Source organism: Candoia aspera, chromosome 2 (genome assembly GCF_035149785.1).
Source record: "Candoia aspera isolate rCanAsp1 chromosome 2, rCanAsp1.hap2, whole genome shotgun sequence".
NCBI classification, from domain to species: Eukaryota; Metazoa; Chordata; class Lepidosauria; order Squamata; family Boidae; genus Candoia; species Candoia aspera.
In genome coordinates this window covers 95892464-95906724 of record NC_086154.1, presented here as the reverse complement: position 1 = coordinate 95906724, position 14261 = coordinate 95892464, and the positions used below count along the sequence as shown (strand labels likewise).

The window sequence follows — 14261 nt, the reverse complement described above, 5'->3', positions numbered from 1 at the left end:
GATTAGTCTAAGATGAGAACAAGCAACTTGCTCTACTCCCACAATCTCTTGAAATACACCCTATTAGCTAGGACTGGTGGGAGTAGGCATTAAAAATCTGCCTGTAGTCTAAGTTCTAAATCTTCAAGTTTACATGCTTTTACTCAGGAGAAATCACCAAATGAAAAACTAAAAACCATTGTGGAACCATTTCATCCCTGGATTACAACCTTCAAATGTCTATTACTGATTGCTTTCTATCCATGAATGGGATCTGAAGTATCTCAAATTCCCCAGCCTTATTAAAACAGCTTTTTGGATCCAGAAAGATAATTTTACCTATTGATTGTCTGACTGAATTATTTGATTGAATTTATATCCCAACTTCTTTCTGACATACTCAGCTAATTTGAGCAGGCTAAAGAAAACAAGCAAATCTATTGCTTTCTTGAAAAGAAGGTAGCAACAAAATGGCAGCCTGAAAGATTTTGAAATATTCTTGCTTTGTTTTTTCAGGGGTGACAACTGTGCTAACAATGACCACCTTGAGCATCAGTGCACGGAATTCTCTTCCCAAGGTAGCTTATGCTACAGCTATGGATTGGTTCATAGCTGTGTGCTATGCATTTGTCTTCTCAGCTCTGATCGAATTTGCCACAGTGAACTACTTTACAAAGAGAGGTTATGCATGGGATGGCAAGAGTGTAGTTCCTGAAAAGGTAATAAGGCAAATATTGATATGATATTTTATTTATATTTGAAATGGTTGCTGTGTACTTGCATATACTATGGGCAATATGTAGAGAGTAAGGAAGATGACCTTGATGGAGATATGAAGAAGCTGTTTCTTGGGCAAAAGGCTACACCATTTTTCAAGTCCAGAATGTTCAGATAACATTCAGAAGCAGCTCAGAAAGACACCTTCCTAATTCCCAGAACTGTAAGAAGAAGGAAGAGGTTCAGCACAATCAGACTTTCAAAATTCTATTATTATAGGCAATCTCCATAAAAATAGTTTTAGTCTTCCTGTGGATTTCATGGTCTTATCTACCTAGTGGGGTTCAGAAATACGAACCTGCTAAACAAAGTGGTATTATATGACAATACATTATTATATTAATAGTAACATACTGAAAAAAAAATCCTAGACTTGCAATCTGTTACATACAAGTTTACTTAAAAGTAAATCTGTCTAAAGTTCAAACTGCTCACTTCGATATTTGCCTGTACTGAATTACTTTCAGTTATACAGTATTTTCACAATCACAATGGAAGAAATGTCAATAACTTTCAAAATAATCCAGAAAGTAGAATTTCACATTAGATATTAACAAGTAAGGTATTTATTAATGCATTAGTTCATTAAATAATTAAAATGATGTTTAAATCTACATAGAAATTTCATTTGTTTTGGCTGTTTTCCAAATAGCTGCTAAGGACAAAATCACACATGCATGCTATTTACTCAGAGATTAAGAAGCAACTGCTGATATATGTGAAACATCCATCACTCATCAGAATCCTCAAAAAGAATTTTCATACCACCCACTTATTACCATCTAAAAATAAGACTTTTCAATAGAGAAAATTGGAACATTCAGCAGCAAGTTGTTGAGTGATGATTCATCGTGCCATAGGACATAAAGTGATGTATATGCATGTGTGATTCAGACCCTTGAGTCTGGAAAAAAAAAATTGCAGAAAGAAGTAATTCTGAGAGCAAGGGCAAGAGATAAAATGAGCGTGCATTGGCTATTTCACACAATTTCATACACAGCACTACTTTATTCTGATGATACTTGATAGACCCTAGAGTATACAAGATCTGGCTTCCCCCCAAACCACAACCATCTCCCATATAGACTATTGTAATGTGCTCTACATGGGGTTACCCTTGAAGAGTATCTGGAAGCTTCAACTGGTACAGAATGTGGCTGTGCAGGCGATTTTAGGGGCTTCAAGATCAGCACATATAACACCTTTGCTCCGCGAGCTGCATTGGGTGCCAGTTTGCTTCTGGGTCCAGTTCAAGGTATTGGTTATCACCTTTAAAACCCTACATGGCATGGGGCCAGGTTACCTGAGGGACCATCTCATCCCCGTTACCTCAACCCATCCCACCCGGGCATGCAGACAGGGCATGCTACGGACCCCATCTGCAAGAGAATTCCATCTGGTGGGGTACAGGTGGCGGGACTTCCCTGCAGCAGCTCCCACCCTGTGGAACATTCTTTCCCCGGAAGTGAGGCTATCCCCCTCTCTCCTGAACTTCAGAAAAAAATTGAAGACATGGTTTTGCCACCATACTCAGAGTGGGGAGAGGAAGAGCCATTCTTGGGGCTGGTTGGTTCCCTAGTCCTGCCCGGGGCAGGTCTTACTGGCTTATGGCTGAATTAGATCTGCCATTACTTGGATTTGACTGTATTTTATATATTTATTGATTACCGGTATTATTTATGATTTTTATTGAACTTTAAATTGCACCTGTCAGTCATTCGAGGTAAGCCCAGTCAAGAAACAGGCACACCAGGGATTGCAGGAACGCTCTTTATTGTAGCAAGGTAGAATAACCGAATCTTGAAAGCCTGCCCAAGTTTCTCTCTGTCCTTCCTGATACTAAACAAAATCAGGTAAGGTTATTTGGGGTTTCTTCCTCATGCTCTCCTCTTTTTTAGAGGAATAATCTTTTCTTAGTTCCCCCTCAATGGATTGCTCATTCCTTTCCTATTCTCAAGATTTGCTCTACATTCCTTCACAGCCTCTGGCAGCATAGCCTGCGGCACACCTGAAGTTTCCAGCTTTGCATAGCAACGTGTAACCTTGGCTGTCCAATCCTACTTCTGCCAAGAAATGATGACCAGGTCCAGGATCTGGCCCATAGATCAATTCTGCCCTACCAGAAAGAAGAATCCAGTCCCCAGATCAGTGAAAGAAGTGAATGATATCTTTATGGCAGTCCCCCAATGGTCTCAATAACATATCCATTGCTAAGAATTAAGAAGATGAAGTTACAAGGATTTAGGGTTCCTTTTGCCCTGAAAAGGATTATGAGCAAAATATTGGAAACATTTTTTTTAATAACAATCAGAAGAAACTTGGAAACCAGTGCTGAACAAAGTCAGCTAACCAAAGTATTCTTGATCTTAACTAAATTATTTTTGGATCATGCTCTACAAATGGGATTAACTATGTTTATTCTGCTTACTAGATGAAAATAGCTGACACCTTTTATCCACAAGGTTTCTAAATGATTTATTCTATCCATGCATTATTTCTTATCTTCAAAAATATCAGTAAATTATTTATTTATTACTGAAGTTTTACCCCACCTTTCTGTTTATTCCAAAAGAAATATAAAACCTATCAAATTAACACAATTAAAATCAAAACCAAAATTAAAAACATCTGTAAAAATAGAGACAAATAGAAATACAGGAAAAAAATACAAAGCACCTGAAAGAAATATATTACTGGGAACTTCCAAACAAATATACAAGCAGTGTAGGGTCCATCTTTGCTTACAGCATAAGGGAGAACTTCCATGAGTGCAGAATAGCCACCAAAGGTGATTTCTGAGAGGTTTGAGCAAAGTAATAGAAGCAAAAAGGATTTGCCTGTGTCCAGAAGTAGGAGAAAAGGGACTGTGCAGACAAGGGGGGGATGGAAGGGGTAAGCATTTTTTGGAAGAAATTGCCTATACAGCTTACCTTTTTAGGATAGGTTTGCTGCTCCATACCAGTATTGTGGCAAGTTGGTCTTGAGAATGCCAACTTCACTGGATTTTGCCATTCTGTGACCTTAACAGGTTCCTCTGTCAAGACATCAATGGACGGTATTGGAAAAAGATATGAAATTAATAAGAAACAAATTGACTTCTCATCCAGAACTTATTCCTTTAAATTTCCATTCATTTCTGTAACTCGAAAGTCAGAAAGAAATGGTGCTTCCTCATATATCTGTTTCTAAAAAGAAAATGTCATTTTTCTATGGCATTGGGAAAGTTATGAATGCGTATAGACCATTAGGAACATGGAGTTGGGAGATATATAATTCTGAACTACTACCACATTGCAATATTTCTGATGATTTCCTGCCTTCCTGAAGCCCATCAAAGGGTGCAATGGAGATATTTTACTTATTTCTACTACTCTGATTAAGCTCCAAGGAAGACATTAGTTGTCTATTCACCTTCTCTCTCTCTCTCTCTCTCTCTCTCTCATATTATTAAAATTGAATATCTAGCATAATTGATACTTTGTTTTTGTGCTAGTCAAGCTGTGTTCTAGAAAAGTGTCCTCCTGTCACATCTTTTGCATGCCACTCATAACTTTTTTTAAATATAATCTTTATTAAAAGAAATTTGATATAAGATTAACAAACTATGGAAACAAAAGGAAAAGTAGAAAGAAAGAAGAAATATGAAAGAATAAAAGAAAAAGTAACAGCAAAAGAAAGAGAGAGAAAAAGACTGATATCTAAAGAAGTGACTTCTGATCTTCTTTGCAGCAATTACAAACACAGTAATTACTATTTCCACTCTCCGGAATGACATGTCATGGTTTTATTTTTCCCATAAATAAAACTTTTTAATCAATAAATCCCAGAATCACCAATTCATTTGTATCCATTTTCAGCAAAAAGTCCATAAAGAGTTTCCAGTCTTTTATAAAAGTAATTGTTGTTCCCTCCTTAGTCAAATAAGTCAGTTTAGCCATTTAGAAGCTCTGCCATCTTCACGATCCATTCCTCCATCATGGGTATTTCTGTATTCTTCCATCTTTGTGCACATAGTAACCTCGCGGCAGTTACCATGTATAAAACCAATTGTGCCTGAGCCTTTTCTAGTTGACTATCCATAAGTCCTAATAAGAAAAACTCTGGTTTCATCTGAATATTAATTTTTTAGAACTCTCTGCATCACCCAGTCATAACTCTTTTGATTGAGAGCCCAAGTTTTCCATTCAAGTCGCTTCTTAGAACTTACAGTTCTAATAGTGGTAAACCAAAATGGAAACCATTTGACCGAATGGAATGACTGTTTGGTGACAGCTGAACAGGCAAAGACATTTGGTTTCTCAACAGAAGAGAGGGAATATTCCTGCTCCTATTTTCTCTCTCTGTGGTCTATTTGACACGTGCAATATCTGGAAAAAGGGGAAAAAAGTTTCTGTTTCTACACGCCTCTCTGTGGGATACCTGAGCTGAACCAAGTATTCCCATTCCAGAGCACTAATACGTTTATATGGATGAACAGACGTTGAGTGTAAAATCTGTGTTCTTTATTCCTAGCCAAAGAAAGTAAAGGACCCTCTCATTATGAAAAACAACTCATTCACCGCACCAGCACCAGCAACAAGCTTTACCCCAAATATTGCAAGGGACCCTGGGCTAGCTACCATTGCTAAAAGTGCAACGATAGAGCCCAAAGAAGTGAAAGCTGAAACAAAGCCACCTGAACCCAAGAAAACTTTTAACAGTGTCAGCAAAATCGATCGACTATCAAGAATAGCGTTTCCACTGCTCTTTGGGATTTTTAACTTAGTGTATTGGGCTACCTACTTAAATAGAGAGCCCCAGCTTAAGGACCAAAACCCGCCACACTAGCCCCATCATCCATAAGAGTTGCCCATCTGTTTTGCACTGGGAATTGCTTTTTGGTTCTAAACACACAGCAGTTCTCATTTGCTTCATTGCCTCTGTCTTAAAGAAATTGAGATTTCCTTATTTTATAAAGCAAAAGTATATTATATATATACATATATATAATAGAAAAGATATTAACTCTGTATTCTAGGGCTGTAATAATGTGACGTAGACACCAGATTCTGAACCGGGACTCTGAACAAGCGAGGGAAATGTAAGAAATCCAAATCACTTGTCGATAGCCTATTGCTGGATGTTCCCAGAAGCGATGTTGTACATGGCAGAACAGAAATATTTTTATGCAAAATGATAGAGGGTAAAACCGTCTTTATATATGTTCATGTTGCACATAAGGTCTTCTAGTTTCCATTTTTGGAGTGCTGCTTATTTGAATTCTTTTATAGGAGATGCGTCTATCCAAAGTGCTGGATTCCAGAAAATATAGTATTTTTCCTAGATTTCCTATTTGCTGAACTTCCCAACCACCAGTTTTAAAGCAAATTGATGTTCATATTTACATACAAAAAAGTCTGTTTCCTAATGGTAGATATTCTCACAGAATAGCACACCGATTCATATAATGAATGCTTTAATACGCTCTCTCACTTCAGTCTTACTTTAAGCATCAGAATGTCACCTGACTTAATAACATCAAACCAATGGCACATTCAGTGCAGAGCTCTAAATCCCTTTGTCCTGTTTGATAAAACAATACAGGGTTGTTTCTTGTTTCTTGTTTTGTGCTTTTGTATTTGAATTAAGGCTTTTCTTTGGTTGCTTGCTTTAGAAGGAGAACAATATTTAAATAAGCTGTAGGTACTCTGAATGTATTATTTTATAAAATGGCCCATGAAGGTTGCTGTCCTAAGCACCCGGACCTGGGAGCGGAAGTAATCAAGGAACTTTGGGGGGCTTACCTTCAAGTCAATATGTAGAGCGATTGCACTGGAGAAGTTTTAGGTTGCAACATATGGCAAAAAGAAAGGCAAAATGTATTACTTCAACATCATGTGTAAATATACAACATGAGATTGTACATTTTTTTTTACTTTTTTATGTTCATATTATATTGTGTAGGGATTACTTCTCTAAACTCTTAATATGTTGCATTTAAAAAAAAAAAAACATTTGGAACCTGCACTTTTTTTTTTTTTTAAGAAAGTCAGTGGCATTTGAAAGAAAAGGGAGAAAAAGACAAGGAAGAGAGCTTGGACTACAATATATTCCATTTGTAAAGCAGTAGTCTGTACAATGGCTTGCAATTTGAAACTCTCATCTAGTGTATACTATTAGGCTAAAGACTGGTATGCTCAGGTAATGCGTGAATAAAAAATATGGAATTATATTTGGTAGGAAAATGGTAAAATATTTAAGACAAATGTCATCTGTATATTATTGCTATATTTGCTGATACATAACTGTTAACAATAAGTGATGTAATATATGTAGCATTAAATACAGAAAAAAACCATACACAAATGTACAGGAAAATACATTTTATTGAGTAAAACTTATTACACTTCATTTTTACTGTAGCAATACATTTGTAGGAACAATATGTAAGGGCTTTAAATACAAAATGTCCATTTTTCAAGTTATTAGTGTTTCCAGAATAATTCTACCCAGTTTCATTTCTGCTGAAAAATTATTTTAAAGGGGGAAGAAATCAAATAACAGAGTTGGATATTTAAAAAAAAGAGTTGAAACACTGATGGATTTGGGGAGGTGTTAATGCAGGGGTTCAGAATCCATAACACATGGTAGTGAATGCATTTTAAAAACAAGGCTATATGGACCTTCAGTCAAAATAGCTAATACGATAGTGAGGTTGATATCTATATATGTTACAGGCAATGTTTTATATACTCTTTCTCAATAAATCAAAAGGTTGCTGCACAGTTAGTATCTACAAATGAAATAGTTAACTTTTTCTTTAGAAAAGGTGACTTAAAAAAAAAAAAACTAACGCTTCATTGTCTACCATTTAGTCCTGTCTAAACTTGATGAGCTAATCTGACTGAAGCTTACTAAAGAGGATGTGTTATCTTCTGGTATTATGTGTAGATATATGTATAGAAAAACAAACAATCAAAATAAAATAAAATATGACTCTTTCACTTCAGTATTTGTTTATCTTGTTATTTTGGCGTTTAATCTAACGTGTTTATAAAGGGCATTTGACCTTCATAGTTATCCATTTGCCTACTTTTAGTCTGCATTTGGCACATTAGAGATGAATATGACTTAACTAGTCTGCTTTTTTTTTTTTTTTTTGCTATGCAATGATGCATTATTTCATCTCTTAGTTTGTTAGTCTCTGTGAATAGTATCCTGTATAAATCTGACTGCACAGTTATCAAAGACAAGGTACTCTCTGTGTAGCTTTTTTACAATGCTTTGCTAAACCATGTAATAATAGTAAGTCTTCCTTGAAAATAATGATACACTCTTATAGAGGTCAGTTTCTGTTTACTCCTGGAATAATTTAAAACAAGATGACATTGAATGTTTATTGCACTTCAGTGCAGCAATGTGGCAATAAGACCTAAATCTATAACAGAGATTGTTTATGGCAGATGCATGTAATGCTTTACAGAGTTTAGCAAAATCTCATTATTTTATGTTGAATTGTAATTCTATTATACTAATAAAGTTTAAAAAAAACCTATGAGTAACACAAATGAATGTTTTACTTGGCTTATTTATGTTTAAAAATGACCATGCAGGCCAATGTCCCTTTTTCCATGCTATAGGAAAGGCTGGGTGGTTTAGAAAGCATGTCAGCATACAGAAAATTTGACAAGATTTGTGAAAAAAACAGATCCTGCTGTTTGTACATATTTTTCGAAGCATTATTCTATTTTTTTTGTACAATGTCTGATGTCTTTCCTTTGATTTATCACCCATGGTTTATTAAACACATAGTAAACCAAGACAAGAACAACCCAAATGAAAACATAAAGCACTGGTTAGTGTTCCTTCAGATGCTTTGATTCCATCCCTTCAAATCTAACCCCCCAAAATGAATGACTTGAAGACATGTTCTTATCTTCTACATACAATTCCCATAAGGTCTAATAAAAATAAAAGCTGAAGCAGATTTGGAGGGCTTATCATAAATATTTATTTATTTATTTTCTATCCCGCCTTTATTACTTTTATAAATAACTCAAGGCAGCAAACATACCAAATACTCCTTCCTCCTCCTATTTTCCCCACAACAACAACCTTGTGAGGTGAGTTGGACTGAGAGAGAGTGACTGGCCCCAGGTCACCCAGCCGGCTTTCATGCCTAAGGCAGGACTAGAACTCACAGACTCCTGGTTTCTAGCCCATTGCCTTAACCACTAGATCAAACTGGCTCTCTATCTGATTTCTAAATATAGAAATCAATCACCCTATATTTTATCTTCTTCCCCCACAACTGAGAATGTACTTTTTCTGGTCCTTTTTATCAGACTATATGTAGTTAATCCGGAAACCTTCACTGAACCTACATCGCATCAACTCCTCTGTCTGTGTTTATCTATCTATCTGGATGAAATCCAAAACATAATGAAATTAGCTACAACTTTGATCAAGTCATAGAGGATGTAACTGAAACATTATTGTTTTTACACTTTAAAGCTGTTGTTTTAAAAGAACAACACTTCCAAGGTCCATTAGAGTGATACTGATTTCATTCCTGGTTTGTTTGTTTTGAAGAAGCTATCTTGACATTTGTAGAAAAAATCATCATCACGCCAGTTCTTCCAACAACCCAGTTCTTTTCCCCCTTCTTTCCAGGTGTGCAATCATCATTGCTTCCTCCCTAATGCCCATTGATTAAAAAAAACAAAATCCTCAAACTATTTAAAACCCTAAAATATGACTGTGGAAAATCACACTTTTTTTCTCATTGGCAAACATCAAATTAATGCAATAAAAGAGAATGGCGTAAGAGTTCTCAAGATTTCCTGTGCAGATTAGAAATTATCACCATTACTGTCTTGTTATATCTGATTACAAATTAAAATTCTTCCATTCAAATGGAATGGTCAGATTAAAAGCTTCTGAAAGACAAGATGCCAGAGCCCTGAGGTTCTTTCTGTGTTTTTGTCTCACTGCAGGTCCATCTAAATAGACAGAGTAACTTCACTGATGCTGATAAACTCATTTGATTGAACTGCTGTGGGGGTTCTGAAACATCAGAGTGGATTTTGTATTCACAGCATAGTTGTCAATTGCAGACTTCAACAAAGAGCTAAATTCTCTTTACTTTTTACTTTTTATAGTACTCTCCAGTATGCAGGAAAGGGGTGCTGATTACTGAACATCCTGTAAAATCAGTGATGCATTATAAGCTTAACCCATCAAAGGTCAAGGGGAACTATGATCCAATATGATACAACCAAACCAAAATAGGTTTTATTTTGTCCTTTGACCAAATATATAAAACAGAGTCATGTGCTAAGAACCAAGAAAATGCAGCAGAATTAACTATATTAGAAATATTGAAGAAATCCATTTAAACAGTTTTTTCTATTACATCAGTTGTGGTCTTGGCCAGAAACATCAGCTTATGAAATGGGTACTTCCTGAATGTGGGTATACCAATGTGGATATACTTACTTTCATTTGACAAAGAAGCTAACAAAAACAACAGGCTGTGTTGGTAGGATCTCTCCAGCCAAGGTACCCAGTCTCAAGAAAGGAAGACTCACACTTTGGCTGAGTCTCAAAGGGAGGCTTATATACTGCCAAGAAAATCCATCCAAAATACATCATCCCAAAACCACATATCCTGATATGGAAATAAATGGGAAAATGAAAAGGGGTCTTGATTTATTTATTTATTTATTTTTAAAAAAACATTACCTTTAACTGGATAAAATAAAGCATGCATATTTTGAGACAATCCATATAAAACTACAAGTTTAAGAAAGTGGACAAGCAGAGACTGGATTGAGACCTAAAGGAATGGCTTGTCAAAGTTGCCCTGTCCCCAGAAGGCCAGCTGCAATGTGCTTAGTAATGGAGGATGAAGCACTCTGGGTGTGCATAGACAGTAGGAATCTGACCTGCGCGATGATTAGTGAAGCAGGTTTTATAACAGAAAGGAGATTTATTTACAGGAAATACATGATAGGATAGGCAAAAATTGGCACCTGACTAACTGCATTGGGACTCAAAAGAGCATATGCCCTGCATATATGTGCCCACTGATAGACAAAGATGGAACAGAAAATCCTTGACCTTCTGTTTAAACCATACTGTCCACCTGTGGTTAGTAGATCAGGAGGTGCTGAAGAGACAGTGCCATTGGATATGGATTTCAAGATCATTTCTTACTAGCTTGTGCATTTATTCACCACTCCCACATTTCTTAAAGGACTTTGGGTTGATTTTCATACAAAGGCTTAGAGTGCATCTGTCAGCATCTCTTCTGATGGGCAGTATTTCAGTTCGGCAAGTCTCCGTTTCTAAGTGTATTGCACATAGTGGCCTTTTGTTTGCATTGTTCTGGATATGGTTTGCTCCACTTGGAGAACTCAACACATCCTTGAATACCTGCAAAAAGGACTATTGGCTTTGCTTCATCTATCCCAAAGTCCATCCATGTAGCCACACGGCTTTGGGCACGTATGTGCTGCAAATGCATACTCTGCTACAGTGGATGACAGGGCAGCAACGGAGTGCTTTTTGCTCTCCCAAATGATCACACACACACACCCTCCACACACCCATACAGGAACAACTGTCCATTTGTGGACTTGCGATCTGTCGAGTTTGGGTCCATGTAGCCTACTGGTATGACATTACTGGTGGCTGCCAGTCTGGGATTTCAGTGGGCCCTTTAGGTATCTCTCTACAATCTTGACTCTAGTACTTTGGCTGTGCACTTACACAGGGTTCCAACTGCTGTGGCAATGTCTGGCGGTGAGAACATGGCTAAGTACAGGAGCTCTCCACCTGCAGTCCTGTAGTTGTCAGCCTCAGGCATAGGCTCATTGTTTGGTTTAGCAAGTCAGTTTCCATCGATGTACTGGATTTGCTGGACCTGTGTTAAAGGAGATAACTCCCATCCTTTTCTCTTTCTATCAGGATACCAGGATAGTAGGAATAACTTCCAAGCTATTTTACCAGTATTTCCTTGTCACAAAAAAGGAAGATGCTGTCCTGTATCTTGCAGCATGAACCCCATCTCCTCTCTGCTATACAATTTAATTCTGGTGTATAGACCATTGTGGCTTCATGCACAAGCCTTCCTCTTTCAGGGAGCTTTGCATGTTGCCTGCTGTATAGTCTCCCCATTCTCTCCTGAGGTTTTCCCCCAAATGTATCGCTTACTAAATTCAGGTATTCTTTAAATGTCTCCAGTACTTCACTCTTTTCACTGAGCAAGTAGCAAAATAAATATCTTGTGTAACCATCTATGAATGTGAGCATATATCTGCTTCCATCTGGTATGGTGACATGTGTTCACTCAGAAGGGTCTCTGCGAACTAGCACTGAAGGCTTCCTGTTTCTTTTCTCTCCACATTCATTGGCTTTCTGCCTTTGCCATTTATACCTCATGTATACCTGGACTTATTTACACATGGCTGTAATATTAGTCCTTTTGCCTAAGCCCTCAAATTTACAAAGAGCATCTGAATCTCTATGCCCCCTTCTCTAGTGCCATTTGGTTACACCGTTTTTGTGGTTGCAATTCTTTGCTGCCTTTGCTGTAGCTTCTGCACAGTCTAAGTCATATTGTCAATTTTTCTGGAGGGGGCCTTCAAATACATTTCAATTCTCAGTTATATAACAATGATTGTCATTAAAATTTATGTCCTAGCCTTTCTCTGTGATATATTTTACTGACAGCAAACTGATTCCAGATATGGGACATCTTAAGTATCTTTAATTGTTAAAATGAGTGCCTTTGCATAGCCTAATGCACAATGAAATCTTAGACAGCCTGTCCTGGATGAGGTGATCTATTTGCCAAATAAATGGCATACCCATTCAATTGATTGACCCTTCCTTGCTTTTTAATGAAATTAGAAATTGCTGCACAATCAAAATAGATGCTATTTCATGGCTGATTCATTCTTGCATTCATTGCTCTATCGCGTTCTGACTTTTTCTTATACTGGAATGTAGTCTAACAGGGTTGACTTGTCACTCTTTTCTAGGACAACTGAGTTGCAAATGACCTGAGCCATTGTGCATGAAGCATTTCCTTTCTTTTCTCCTATCCTTACAAGCAGGTTCTTGCATGAAGACTGCATCTTCTCCATCAGAATTATGCAAACTATGGTCTTTTAAACAATTTATCACAAAATTAATATCTGATTCCTCTTCCATTATTACTGCATGTATCACAGCTTGGTAACTTCTAGGCAATGAGTTTAAAATGAAGGCAACTAGCATTTCTTCTTGTCTAATCAAGTTTAGCTGCTCACATTGACTTTAGTATCTTTTATGTGTTATGTAGATATAGTCTTTCCCTCCCCCACATTTGGCTGTTTCTTGCATGACACTTTGGAGACTGCATCTTTTTTTCATATAAATCTGAAAGACTTCTTCAAATATCTTTGGCTGGGTGTAAATCCCTTAAATGCACAATTATGGAGGCACTCACTACTAGGCAAATGACCACAGGCTATCCTATGCAGCATCCTATGCTTCTGCCCTGCTTCCGTGGGTCTTGCCTTGTCCCCCAAAAAGGCAATTCCCTAAGACTTAAGGAACATTTTCATCTTCAGTGACTAAAGGGAGAATTCTAGTCCTTCCATCTTGTTTAAGAGCTGAAATTTCCCTGATCCAATCCAATTATCTGCTTTCTTTTCTAATCTTTCCTTTAACTGTTCAGGTGACTTGCCCATTCTCTGTCCCTTATTGAACCTCTCTGTACTTTAGTGGCTGGAGCCATAACCCTGTTGCAGGTAGAAGTGTTCTCTGTGTGCATGTGAGCATCCTGCCAGTGGGAATCTAACCTGGGTGAGAAAAATAAAAATAAAACATTACAATAATTCTGTTTTAATTGCTGAAACATATCCCTATTCTTCTTCACATTCCTTCTCTTCCTCTTGTGCATTGCTTTTTTTTTTTTTTTAAAATTTTGCCTTTCCATTCAAACGATTTCCATGTACAGTGCCAGGAGCCACCACCAGCAACTGCTGTCGCATTTTCTGTCTTTGCCTTTATATAATAGAGAACACTGATTCTAGAATCCAGAACCTACAGGAGTGATGCTCTGCAGAGATGTCAACCTTTGATACCAAATGGTAGGTGGAGGGGCATAAATGGCAGTAACAAAGTTAGTCAGCAGCAAATGAGGTTGTACTGAAATTATTTGGGGGGATTTGCCTAAGTGGCTATAATGCTGTCTCTCAACATTTGTCAACAATCCTTTCTTGGGAAAGCATGGACTAATGCAAACTATGATCCAGGATGTAGGAACTTCCTCCATTACCCCATTATCAGTTTTAAATGCACCCAGTCTGCTGAATGGGACTGGGAACTCCAGACTCTGTATCTGTAGCTACCAAGGAAATTTGGCAGCAGGTCTTTGGGAAGATGCATGAGTAGCTCAGGCCTTGCAATAAGTAGAAAGGAAGCAGCAAATGCTTACATGGGAAAGGAATGGACTTGACTGCTGCTAACTTCAT

General features: G+C 37.2%; 1 protein-coding gene across 1 annotated transcript in view; it reads left to right on the top strand.

Annotated features, from left to right (window-relative positions):
* LOC134490023 (gamma-aminobutyric acid receptor subunit alpha-1-like) overlaps window positions 1–6229 on the top strand; it is a 46317-nt gene extending 40088 nt beyond the window's left edge. The window contains 2 exon segments of the mRNA XM_063292908.1: window positions 496–698; window positions 5269–6229. Of these exon segments, the coding sequence (XP_063148978.1) occupies window positions 496–698; window positions 5269–5583 (518 nt within the window). The 3' untranslated portion in view covers window positions 5584–6229.
* The last annotated feature ends 8032 nt before the right edge of the window (window positions 6230–14261 follow it).